The sequence below is a fragment of the Petromyzon marinus genome, unplaced genomic scaffold (genome assembly GCF_048934315.1).
Source record: "Petromyzon marinus isolate PM22_M1 ecotype Great Lakes invasive population unplaced genomic scaffold, UKy_Petmar_22M1.pri1.0 PM_Scaffold_34, whole genome shotgun sequence".
Lineage (NCBI taxonomy): Eukaryota > Metazoa > Chordata > Hyperoartia > Petromyzontiformes > Petromyzontidae > Petromyzon > Petromyzon marinus.
This window is the reverse complement of record NW_027423324.1, coordinates 692,615-706,335: the sequence shown is the minus strand read 5'-3', so window position 1 is coordinate 706,335 and position 13,721 is coordinate 692,615. Positions and strand designations below refer to the sequence as shown.

The 13,721-nt window shown below is 45.1% G+C and overlaps 1 protein-coding gene across 2 annotated transcripts in view; it reads right to left on the bottom strand.

Annotated features, from left to right (window-relative positions):
- Window positions 1-2,683: 2,683 nt before the first annotated feature.
- Window positions 2,684-13,721, bottom strand: part of LOC116937832 (guanylate-binding protein 1-like) — a 28,518-nt gene continuing 17,480 nt past the window's right edge. The window contains exons 9-10 of one of the 2 annotated variants that reach the window (XM_032944948.2): window positions 12,954-13,036; window positions 2,684-2,942 (exon numbers count right to left, since the gene is read on the bottom strand). In XM_032944948.2, the coding sequence (XP_032800839.2) occupies window positions 2,703-2,942; window positions 12,954-13,036 (323 nt within the window). In that variant the 3' untranslated portion in view covers window positions 2,684-2,702. Of the gene's footprint in view, window positions 2,943-12,096; window positions 12,205-12,953; window positions 13,037-13,721 lie in introns of those variants that run through there. The other variant, XM_076064160.1, reaches the window with a different exon arrangement.

Below are 13,721 nucleotides of genomic sequence, written 5' to 3'. Positions count from 1 at the left end.
TGGAGGCAATTGGGTGGTGTTCATTAAACAATTTGAAGCCGCCGTCAGGGCCAGCCAATTTAGCAATGAAGATGCCCTTCGAGTGCTGCCCATGGTGTTAGACGACGGAACGCTCATGGCATTTTGTTTACGATTCCAGAAAGTCAACGCGCTTGTGAGGTGGATGGCCAAAAAATGTCTGCCCTCCGTCTAGCGTAAGGCAGCGATTTTCACCCGAAAGAAGAGAATGAGACGCCGATGGCTAATACACGTTCCTTGTTAGTGCCCACAATTGTGGTGTTGCTGCAGATGGACAAGGCGGCGCAGGACGCGCTGGTGGCGGAGCGGCTGTGAAGTCTCCTCCGTCAAAGCGGCATTACATTGCCGATTGTGCCGGAGAGTGACCAAACTTCAATGTGGTTCGCTAAATGCCGTAAATCCGTGAAAGCTCGGTGTTGCACACTCTTGACAGAATATCACCTCCTCAAACAGGTGGAACGTGCAAATTACCCCGAAACCTAAACCTTTTTCAATAAAATTGAGTTGTCCAATTCAAGTGTTTTCAAAATATTACTAACGAATATGTTTTAGTTTAAAATGTTTAAGGGCGTTTGCCCTCCGTATGCCTTGCCCAGCACTCAAGACAATCCCAAGACTCAATTCCCAGGCACCATCATAGGCATTTCAGTGACTAGTCCTGCCATCTTTTGCAGCATCTGTGAGTTGATATGGGAATATTTTGGTCTAGATAAGTGGCTCCCAACAGTTTGGATGTCACTTACCCCGAGCAGACTTATTAACTTTACAATTACTTCTATCATCATTGTCACAACCAGAATGAATATCTGAAAAGTGATTGAATTTTACAACTGTGGGTAGCTCTAGACAAATTTTATATGCACTGCAGGTTTTAAGATGTCGAGACTTTAATCGCCCAACTCAACAATATCCAGGAACCCAAAAAAAAAATAACACCCAACAATATTTGTATATAACAATAGCCACTTGTCACAACAACACATTTTGTACAAGAGGAATAATGTTTCACACATTTTACACGTTTTCAGTCAGACAGTAGGGATTCCCCCATGGGTTACACAATACGAGTTATTTTCTTATTCCTATAGAGCATGTTCTCTTATTGTAGCAGGGTCTTGTGTCCCTCCACACCACCTTTCGAGTTTTACACAATTGTACATTTAACAGAGACCAACAACTCATAATAATAAAGTATCCAAAGTTAGACTTTGCTTCGCTTGACTGCCTCAACTTGGTCTCATTGTTTACACCCCACAGCGTCAACTGTTGTTCTCTTTTCAAGCTTGGACTCAATCCTGGAGGCTCGCTTGGCCCAACCTGATACGTCTTGTCCACCAAACAATCATTATAAACTCTTAGGCAACAATGGCGTCCCCATTCCATCGCCTTATGGAAGGTCTCCTGCAATGTTAGGCTGGTGTCATGACAGATATGATTTCTAAACTTCTTTGGATCGCCGACTGTGCAGTGCCATTATAGAGACGGTAGATTCACTCTATGCTTGGATGGATAGAGGTAGGGCATGGTGTGCATGAATGTCATTCGGCACTTTTGCCATGTGGACAAAGAGACGGATGATTATTGAACAAATGATGCAGTCGATGGTAGACAAGTTATTGATGAGACAATTACCCTTCTTCATAGCACATAAACGTTGAGGCCAGAGACGAAGTAGATAATAAGGGTTGGATGGAGCCTGATGACAATGAGATTTTAAAATGTTTTTTGATGCTACTTTTTTACGTATTTTATTTAAACAAATCAGGGGAAGGTACAGACTTTTTTCAGACGGGGTTGGATGGTGGAACGCAAGGGGTGAATTGCCATGGAATAACACCAACATGCGAGTTAGTGTCCCACACGGTGAACGTTATAGGTGAGAGAGACAGTGAAGGGGTAATGCTTTGAGAAGCGTTGTAGGGGAGGTAAATTAGGGAATGGGGTTGTTGGTGTGGGCTGTGGAGGTGGGGTGAATCGTAGGGTGGTAACCGGTTTGTGCCCAGTGAGGTGGGACAAGCAGGAGAGATGTGTTGTCAGTGGGAGAGAGTGGGTGTGTGATGTCTAGAGCGGCATATAAAGGCGAAGGCGATTCAAGTAACAAGCCGCACACAAGGAGAATATCGGGGATAAAGGGGAGGTAGGGGACGGGGGGAGGAGTACGCTGGCCAGATATCCAGGAGTTCCTCCTCCCTGTTCCTGAAGAATGCGCTAAGATGCTCCAGCCAGCAGTGTTTGGCGATGACATTGGCCCAGGCCTGGAGGGAGGGAGGTGAGGGGGTGACTGCCATGTGGAGAGGATTATTTTATTTTCCAACTGTGTTAAAGATCTTCGACAGGGAGTTCCCGCCTTGGTGAGTCCTGGTGGTCGTAATCCTAGGACGTTGGTGGAAGTTTAAGGGGTGACTGACGAGTGAGTGATGTCATTGAAGTAACAAGTTAGAAAGCTAAACAGTATAAATTTTGATTTAAAGCTTTCGTGACTGCAGTAATTCATATTCTTAGTTCTTTCGGTAAAGTCACGTTGAAGGGAAACAATAAAAAAATATATATATATATAAAACAATAAAAACAGTCTAATTACGCAAAAAGTAGCACCTATTAAATACCAGATAAAACACCCCATTCAGTGATCACAAAGTGTTATAATTGCTACTAAAAACACTCATTAAAGCAAAAAACTTTATTTACATCTTAAATCCGTACCTCCCCTTCAAAAACAGAGATGCAGCCAAGGGTATTGACGGTGCTACGGCCACAGCCAAACCAACGACCACGACCGTGCCCACGACTGCTAAGGTCCCTATTACAAAATTCTTGAAGGTACTCTGCAACTCCAACTGTTGGCATCTCAGTTCAGCTGCCATGTCCATGCCGGTTTGATTTGCGATGACCTTCATCTTCAAGGAAAACGCCTCCTCGTTCACCTAAAAGGGGAAAGTAACGAGCAGGTGATTAATAATTATAATTTACCATTTTATAGCGCCTTCACTCGAAAATCACAAGGCGCTATACAAAGCACACACGCGTGCAGTCTCAAACCAATCAAGCACAACCCCAAGCCCTTAAAATAATCACAATTTGAATGAAGGAAACGTCCAGTGGAAGTTAATTCCACATTATAGGTGCCACGAGGAAAAGCCCAGTCAACGATAGTACAGAGATGTAACCTCGGCACACACAATGGGCCAGATTCGGAAGATCAAAGTACTCTTGTTAGAACATATGGGCAAAGGAGGTCTCGTATATATGGGGGAGAAGCAGCATCATAAGAAGCTTTGTAGGTGAGGAGAAAAAATCTTGAACCCAGCTCGAAATTGGACCTGAAGCCAGCACAGGGACAATGTGCTCAGCAACAGGCCTGCACATAATAATCTGGCAGCCACATTCTTCGTGTTGTATCATCTTTATTCATAATCCGAATATTTATCAGAGGCATCCGATGAGCTATGAAGCTCTTTTACACAGATGCCCAAAAGGGGCAGGTCATAAAGTTACAAAAAAAATACAAACATGATATGAGTGCAAAGTATAGGAACGGTAAGCAAGTAACTAAACAATTAAATTATATCAACGCAAATTGCATAAATACATCCATTCCTGCTGATGTTTCAACACTAAATGCAAGCTTTTCAAGGTAGAAAAAACAAGAACAACTACAGTCCCAGACCACACCAAGACAACACCCAGTCCCTCAATAAAATTGCACAGTAAAATTTAACTACCGATACATGGGTAAGGATTAAAGTTCAAAATCATATTGGCAAATGTGGTTGTATCCAGTACGTATCTTCTGCTTTCGGGAGTTTTTGAAGGAAGATTTACGATGTTAAGGGAAGAAACACAATTGATGAAAAATGTTGGTGCTGCAGGCAAATGCTTTATCACCTATTCCAATTATTGTTCTTGGGATAGTTCAAATGACTTGGGTTTCTTGTATTTGACAGTTGGGTTAATGAATTCGCTAAGCATAGCGCAGATTTGCCAATAAGTATTTTATGTATTTTATAATATATATACATGGATGAACAGGGACCAATGTCTTCTTGCATCAAGTGATGCGCGATTGTATTTTAAGTAGAGGTCACAATGGTGAGTCCTGTATGGTACATTTAGTACAAATCGAAGAATAGTACGATAAAGTGCGTTTAGTCTGTTTAGTGATTCTTTAGTAGCTGATCTGCAAGCAGCATCACCGTAGTCAAACAGTGGTAGAATGATAGCTTCAGCAATTTGCAGGCATAATCAAATGGGAAAACAATATTTATTTAAAAAAACATTTTATTAGATTTTCTTCGAGATGTGATCAATATGGGGTTGAAATATACGTTTTGAATCCATTTGTAAACCAAGGTATTTGATGCACTCTGTGTGTTCAATGATGTTTCTTATATATAATAGGTGATGATAATGAAACTGGATTTTTGTTTGAGGAAAAGAGCATTCTTTTTTTAGGATTTAGGAGCAATTGTAGTGATGACAATTAATGTTGAATGAAATCGAAATCGTGTTTGAGATGCTATTGACTTGGTTTGGAGATTCTTCTTATTCGTGTCTCCTGTCCAACCGATATTGGTATTTTCCAAATATTCTGCACAGGCCACCGCTTCTGTTGTTGGCATTGCCAAATCTTTAGGAGTGCATTGTGATGCAGCAGGGCATTCCAGGAGCTGATCCATGGTTTGCTTCTCCTGACAAGCACAGCAGTCGGTTGTGTAGAAGCCCCCACCCCCATGATTTAATGAGATTTGCGTCTTCCAAAACCCACTCTCAGTCTGTTTAGGCTCTGCCGTGTGAGCCATTTGTAATCATAGCTAGATGTGATTTACCTGACACTAGCATGACAGTGTCATCAGCAAAGATATTTCATTCTGAGTGATATAGGTTTAGACCAGGATTGTTTAAATATAATGGAATTGGACCCAACAAGGAACCTTATGAAACAAACTTTCTTATTTTAATATTTGTGAACAAGATGTTATCACTATGTACCTTTCGAGAACGGTCTGAGAGGTAGCTCTTAAACCATTTTATTTTACTATCTTGAAATTTTAGTTGATGAAGTAAAATTTGGCTGTCACGTGATGAAGCTAGTTGTAATTACAGGCAAAACATCGTACTTGACTTGTAAATGTTGTGGATTTACTCTCCATGACACCGGTGTACTGTACTAGCAACGAATTGTCATGTTCTGTTTGTGACAAATCTTACTAATTGGCAGAGTCGGGCAGTGTCGGGTAGTGGCGGGTTTTCAACAACAGATTTATATCCATGAGATCTAACCCAAAAAAACACTTCTTATGGATAATATTGGTCGCAAAAGCCTGCGTGTTAAACTGACAGTCTTGTGAGTAGAATATTATGGTCAACAGTATCAAAAGCTTTTGACAAGTCGAGGAATAGTGCACAGCAGTAGTGACCTTTATCCAGGTAACGGAATAAAACATTTATACAGTGCAGTTATTCTTGAAAACCAGGCTTTTTTTACAGTGAAGGAGGTTTTGACTTATTAGGTAGCAGTTTATTCGTGATTGGTGAAATAACAGAAATTGGTCTATAATTATTAGGGTCTTCTTTGGAGCCATTTTTATATGCTGGACGAATAAGAGCAGATTTCCACTCTAGCAGAAATGTACCTTCAGTAAGGTTTAAAATGCGTGCGAGAGGTTTATAAATGAGATCTGCCACAGCCACACGTGCAAATGCAGGAAACTCGTCTTCTCCCGTTGATGATGTCGTCTAAATTGATGCTAGTTCATGCAATACATCCAGTTCAGATATGGGACTAAAGGAGAAGTAGGGCCGATGATTTTCACGAAGTATTTTTAGGGCTGGTGTCTGAAGAGAAAGAAGTTAGTAATGTGAACAGTGATGTATTTGCACAAATGTTACTCTGATGTGTTTTGTCAAAGATATGTCTTGCTGATCAAAAATTAGAATTAGAACAGTTCTTTGCCATCCAATAAAAGGGCTTTTGGAAGAATATTTATCTTTCCTTTGTTTTCAACTAAGTTGAACGTTTGCCAGAAAAGTCCTGGGTTTTGTTTGTTTGTAAATTCAGCATAGTTTGGTAGTAGTAAGAAAATGTATAGTTTCTTACTTGGTTAGTACATATATTGCTTAATGTTATTTAGTTATTCCAATCGGAGAGGTGATTTGCTTTATTCCAGGCTATGTTCGGATCAAACCAAGGTGCATGATTACCCTTTAATCTGAACTTATTTAAGCGGGCATGTTTGTCAATGATTTTTAGGAATTCGTTTTGAAAATATGTCCAATCACTTTCAAAAACTGGGATTTTGATCACCATATCCCAGTCAGAATGTAGAGTGTCATGTATAAATGCTTGGCGGTGAAAATGTTTTAAAGACCATTTTATAATGCTTTCATGAGGTGTTTTAGTGATTTTTGCATGACGAATGCCAAAGACAATATCATGATCACTGAGATGATTACTTAAGACTCCTATTTTTTTAATTTACGAGGTGATTTTGTTAATATCACATCAAGTATGGATTCACCATTTTTTTTATATTGGGTCTCGTGGTTGAAGTAATCGATTGATTTAGATTGTACTGATTTGTTAAAGCATCATGTGGTAAGTTTAGCGAATTGCAATTTAGCGTGTGTAAATGAAAAGGCTGCAGGATAAAATGATTAGACTCCCAACAGTTTGGGCTTAGGCTTCTAAAAGAGTGACCATAACGTAGAGATGGCATACAAGGCCACCAAGGTAGGTCTTCTTCTATGACCCTTGCCCCAATGAATACTGGGAGGCCAACGAAAAATCTTCAGTTGTTGGAATTTGACCTGCACGTCGGGGGTAAGATGTGAGAATGTATGGTGTTGACTCAGGCTGCATGGATGAGGATCATCATAGCACATCATACATCGACAATGGGCTTATCGTGAACAGAGATGAGCAACTGTTTTCATAAGACAGTGCAACACTAACAACCTAGGCCCCTGCCAAGACACGTTGGATACGAGCTGTGGCAGACTGGTTAAATAACTCTTCGAGCCAGATGCAAGCCATGAAGAGCTGCTCCCGAGCCAAATTGTTGGGTACAATGGTGAGGCACTTAATCAGTGTGGCAGTGCGATGGTACTCCCTGGTTGATGGAAAGCTGACGACAACCAGGGAGAGCCGGATGTGAACTGCAGTGGGCTGGTCGAGTAACGCGCCAGGCACGAGCTATGGCAGGAACAGCCAAGAAGGCAAACTGGACACGAACCACACCGGTGAACTGCATGGCAAGGCACGCCAAGTGGAAGCCACAGTGAGCTGGCCAAGAACCGAGCAGGCAGACACAATGATGAGGCAGTCAGATCACAGAAGTAGCAGACCAGCACCACCAAAGTGGTTAAAATCCAAGTTCTTTGGCCAAGGATTATGCAACGGGGCAGCACACAGAGACTGTGAATAAGGTAAACTTCTCGGACAACTCAAGGGTTGCGATGGAGGTGTCATATGCTCTGGCTTGGGGGTGACAGACTTGGACGCAACCGCAGACCAGAGGCAGGACTAATCCATTTGATGGCATCAGGAGTTGGATGACGTGTCAATGCCTTCTGCGGAAACGTATAATAACACTCTAATGCTCAGCTGCACACTAGTGTAGTGGCATTACTGGGTGATGTCACTGCTCTTCGGTTGTAGTGCCAGCCCCAGGTCGACAGGGGGCGGAAGAGTGCCCAGATCGAGCTGGGCCATGACACTCAGGTTGAACCCAGGGGGGCTCGTGACCGGAGGTATGGACCCCAGGACCTCAAAGGGAGCTGGGGGGGTGACGTATCCACAACCCGGTCCTTCTCAAAGGTTCAAGAAGGAGGGCGTGGCCAGGGGCGGAGAGAGCTGGGATTGAACGGGTCCGGCTGCTGTTGTATACTTGAAGACCCGAAGCCGTCACCCTGAAGAGGAACCCAAAGACAGGACCCGGACCCCAGCTAGGGTCGGGTCGATGTCAGCCTCTCCAGTGCTAGGTGCGCATTAGCCGGGAGGATATCTCCATACAGTATCGGGTGGAAGGGGCCGTTACCCCATCATGTTAAGGTTACTTTGTTATAATAAAGATGTTGCCTCTAAAGAAGTCTCGCTCTCCGTTCTACCCACTACACTAGCAATATATCCACGATAAAACGACATAGCACCCTATACTATACTACACTGCACAATACTACTACACTGTACTACACTGCACACTAATGACACTATATTACACAGCACACTAACACACTACTTTAATATCCTGCAGCCAAATACAATACTTCATTACACTGCACACTAATACGATACTACACTGTAGCATAATACACTCCTACACCAATACTATACTTTACACTAATATTACACTGTACTGCACATACAGTACTACACTACACTGCACACTAAATATTGTGAAAACAGACTATTTTGCGATGTAATACTCTCGGGGACTTAAAGAGAAAGTGTTCAAGTGTACACTTTGAGATAATTAAGAAGAGATGGCCGTAAGGCACTCTATAGATAATTAATTAAAACAAATACGTCCAAATGATTGGGAACAGGTGGTCGAGGGTCGCCGTAAAGGGGACAGAAAAATGTACTGTACCCATAGAGGTAATTGAAGACAAGTGCCATAGTGGGGTGGAGGGCTCTGTCCGATAGCGGTGGGGCCGAGAGGGTTTATAAGCAGAGAGAGGGGCCCGCAGTCTGGGTGCTTACCCGGGGACCAACAAGGTACAAGGTGGAAGACATTGGGGCTGATGGTCCACAGAGCGACGAGCTGGAAACCATCGGGGCTGACTGATCGCAGAGATGTAAATACGTTATTCTTTAGAAAAAAAATACTTCACCTTTTTACAATGGACATCTCGAATGGAGCTTTTTTACACTGGTGGCAGCAGTGGGATTTTGTCTGTGGTATCCTGTAAAAAACCCCGAAAAGGAGCTCAAGTAAAAGAAGAAGTGTCGTCCCTAAGTGCCCCAGGTTCTAGAGACCCGGAGACAAGCGGGAGCCAGACTCCACTGGCAGCTACGTTTCCGAAGGAGACGGAGGCCCCGCCACAGACCAGAGAACTAGAAACGCTATACCAGGAGAGCTCCCAGGATGGCTGGAAGCAACTGGCTGAGAAAGTGGACTGCCTTACCTCGTCAATCGATGGGCTACTGATGACGATCATTGACGAGGAAGGGGAAAGAGCCGACGCTGCATGACCTGAGCAGCTGCTGTTCCCCACAGTTTTTTTTAAAAAGCCAACATGATCGAACCCCGCAGGGCGGCGCGCTGACATCGCTGGGCCAGAGCCAAAGCCTCCCCTCACCACGCGGTGCGCCGAAATTTCGGAGCCAGAGTCGTCACCTTTCCTTGCAGCATGGCGTGGCCGAGATTCTGGTGCAGTAGCCACCACCTCCCCTCGTTGCGCAGCAAACCAAGGCTGATCAACCTGCACGGCCGTCATTGTTGGCTGCACTGCAGACCGCAGCCACCCTGCTCATGCGGGGGCTGCTTCCAGCGGTGTCGCAAGCTGAAGCTGCGCCGCCTTAGCTACCAACCACAGGCACCCGGCCAGACCATAAACACACCTCGTCATCATCACCATTATCACCTGCACGCCACTCGAGTGCGGCAACCTAGTGCGACATGGCGGGATAAAATTGGGATGCATCAAAATCAATATGGAAAAGGCTAGCAAGATACATTGTAGCGGTGGACACAGGAACGTCCGTACTAGTAGTAGGAGCAATAGGGGGAAATCCCGTTCAGTTGTTGGTGGACACGGAGCATCAATCACCATCCTGTCTGTGCTTGTGTTTGACATGCTACCTACAGCTAGAACTGGTACACAGTAAATTTGTTGCAGCAAACGGGGGTAGTTTGGGAATTGTCGGGAAAGTAAAGATGGAAATCAGCATACGGGAAATGTGTATATCAGGCCCGGTATTGGTTTCTTCGTCTCTAGCAGTGCCATGTTTATTAGGAACCGATTTATCTAGCTCGGCTACCCATGAACATCCAAATGGACCAGGGCTATATAGAGACACCGTCGGGAAGACTAATGCATTTTTTTGTGGCCAGGCACAAACAGGGAAACCCGCAAGAGGACATGCCCTGGGTAAAGGAATAAATGGTGATTCTGCCACTGGCGCAAATGTTGATTACATTGAGCTATCACTGGCCACTAATAACATCACGCACAGACGCATCCATTTCAGTATCACCAATGGGGCCAGTTATTAGTTGGCATTCATTAGTGGCGGCAGACACCATTTTGAGACGGAACCAAAGATTGTGCACAGAGGTTCTAAACACATCTGAGCGGGCGGTTACACTAAGAGAAGAGACAGTGATAGCCCAGATCTCTCCCACAGGCGAAATACAGGAAGATGAAGTAGTAGCAGGGATACAAGAAGTGAAGAATCGGGTAGGGTCCCCTTGAGATCAACTGAAAAGTGTCCGACAGGTATTCTAGGACATTTTAAGGTAAAGGCCCATATGATCTAAGGTGCATCGACTTGATGCAGCATCATATCGAAACGAGGAGTGCGTCAGAACTAGTATTGAGTAGGCCCAGCAGAAAAAGAGCAGATCCATCGAGCTCCAAATGAGATACTACGAGCGGAGATAATCTCTCCAACCAGGCCCTGGGTAGCACTGGTTGTGCTAGTTAAGACACCAATGGCTCCATGAGGTGTGGATTTCTGGTGCCTAAATAAAGGTATACTAGCAGGTATGTATCTCCTGGTGTGTACTGATTACTTGTTAAATGCGTTAGCAGGATACATTTTTCCCTATATTAGATCTGTTATCAGCATTTTGGCAGCTCCCTTGGATGATGAATCTAAACTCAAGACTGCATTTCGAACACCACATGGGTTATTTAAATGTAATCACCTTCCGATGGGATTGCTCACAGTACTGATCACAATCATAAAAAGAACACGTGCAGAGAATAATGGAAACCCCAGTGCCTTTCGAGCAAGGGGATTGGGCCTGGTTACACTTTCCCCAGGTCCGGGTAGGCACGTCGGCCAAACTGCACCGTCCCTGGCAGGGTTCTCTAGAGCTTGTCCAGGTTCTTCGCCCACAAAGTGTATGCATCCAGATCGGGCGCCAGTGATGGGTGGTCCACCCGAGTGGCTTAAAACCATTATGAGGAACCACCGAGACAAGGTGTCATTCAGGTTCAGAAAGGCCAGGTCTGGGGGAGTCGCCACAAAATCCGGGGACAGAAGCGCCCGCTCCAGATAAGTACTGCTTCTGCACTCTCCCTCCTTCTCAGGCATGACCCCAATGAAGATAAAGAGGATGTGGGGTGCCAATGCAGTCGTCATCCAAGCACACACCAGGGAGAGGCACCACCAGGCTGAGCGCGCCATTCAACCGCACATAGACGAAAATTCGTGAGGACGGTTGAGGGGGGTGTAAGTGTTTGGTTGTGTATTTCCATGTGTATAGATGTTCCCTTTTACCAGTGTATTAAACGTAAGAGTAAGCTGGGGTTGACCGTAACTGCTTCCCCCTTTTGTTTCGAGGGCCAAGGTTTAACCGTTGAGCTGGATGACAATGTGTAGAAGACTCTGTTCCCAGGGAAAAATTCCTTGTGCTATCCCATGGTCCAACAATGTTACATCCCCTCTTGTTAAAAAGCCAGTGTTTTATATCCAAGACTGCTGTTTTTTCGTTGGGAGGGGGGGGGGTGATGTAGGAGACTGTAGAGAAAAAGTGTACACGTTGAGATAATTAAAAACAGGTACTCTATAGATAATTAACTTAATAATACACGTTCAGATGATTGGGAACAGGTGGCCGAGGGGCGCTGTAAAGGGGACAGTGAAATGTACACGTTGAGACACGTGCCATAGTGGGATGGAGGGCACTGTCCGATAGGGGCAGGGCCGAGAGAGTTTATAAGCAGAGGGATGCCTGCAGTCGGGGTACTTGCCCAGGGACCAACAAGCTACAAGGTTAATCTGGGGGAAATTCTACAATGTGCTCAAAGTGCCACGTTCAAGTGCCACTAAAATAACTCTCAAAGCAGATATGGAACTCCATAACTTTTCCCCTTCAATCCATGTCAAAATTTCCCCATGACACATTGCTCTACCAATTCTGTCTATGAGAGCCATTGAGCCTTGTGGATCCTTGCTTTGGTATCCTTGTCCAGTCCATAGCCATCGTCTTGCATGCAGACCAGACTCGGCTTGCTCTGCGCATATATGGACAGCCAACAGAGCTGTTGTGTGACAGGCAACCATAACAATAATGCACACAGCTCCGGGGTGTGAACTCGGATGATGCCAAAGTAACATTTGCCAGTGCACTGCCTACCGCCAGTACCCCCCCCCGCCCCATCTTTGTTTGGACCTAGGTCTCACAAGCTCTGCCTTCACAATCACACTGTTTTATGGGCAACCAGTCCATTGCGGAAAGGTCTTTTAGGTCTTTCCCCACCTTTCCCTTGTTCCATCTACATATCATGGGAAAATCGTCAAACAGTCATGCACCATGAAATGTCATTATTCATTATCACAACCAGGGCGTCCTGCAGAAAGTACAAAGAGGAAGGGACTTAGTGTGGAGTCCTGGTGCACTCCTAAACTCCTGCAGCAGCGTTTAGACCTTTTGTAAAGGCTTGTCACATATGTCCTTACTCTGTTTGTCACAAGCCTCACTTGGGTTTCAGGAATCCCCAAATTATCTCTCTCTCCAGAAGCAATCTCGTTGTGGCAGAATAAATGAATGTACAGACTTCTGGTAGCTGCCTGATGATGCTGTTTGTGACCACCAGCAAAATGTCCATACCCAATTGTTAAAAGTTGTTTGGATTGCTCTCCAGCAAAACGGCGGCGACCTGTCCCAAAAATCAATTAACAATTGTGTAAGAATCCTCCACATGTGAGAGTCGTGTGTGAGATTGTGAGTATGCAATAGGAGGGGGTGTATGGCCCTGCTCACCTTTGCCAGGTCCTCCACAGCCTGTGCTTTAGCACCATCATGAAGTTGCTTCTTAAGCACAACCTCATGGCCATGTTTGTCATCTAGGAGAGTGACAATCCAGGTTACAGGGTTGTGTCAACGGAACCAAGACATTAAACCATGAATCCTATTTACAGGTTTCCCTTTGCTTTATGTGGTAGACGCATTCCAAACATAAAGGGTGCACAAAAATCGCATGAATCGAAGCCATGTTCACGGTTTAAGATACATTCTGAAACCTCTGCTTGTCCACCCCCCCCCCCCCCCACACACACACAGAGATACACTTTCACCACTCGATTATGACAATAGTATGCAGGGAAATGCAAACAATAAACACCTTACTTTTTGGTTCTTTCGGTAAAGTTACGTAGGTAGAAAATAATAGATCATGACGTTTCGATCTCAACACATGCGACCGTCATCAGGTGAGACAATCATGGTAGGGAAACTGCTGAAGCAGGCGAGAGAGCTGCCGTGACAAGGGCCTCTATAGGTAGGGCACGTGGGCGGGGCCAGAGATGGGCGAGAGAGGGGGGTGGGGCAGCAAGATCGGTGGCAGCCGGAGAGCTCGCAGGGGGAGAGAGAGCAGGGGGGGTGGGTTGGGGGGCAGAGCATGATCTGCGGCGGGGACAGGAGAGCTCGCCAGGGGGTGAGAGGGGGGGCAGAGCAAGCTCGGCGGCAGGGGGCGAGTGGGACAAGGGAGGAGAGAGAGCTGCCGCGACAGGAGTAAGTGATTGGCGGCTG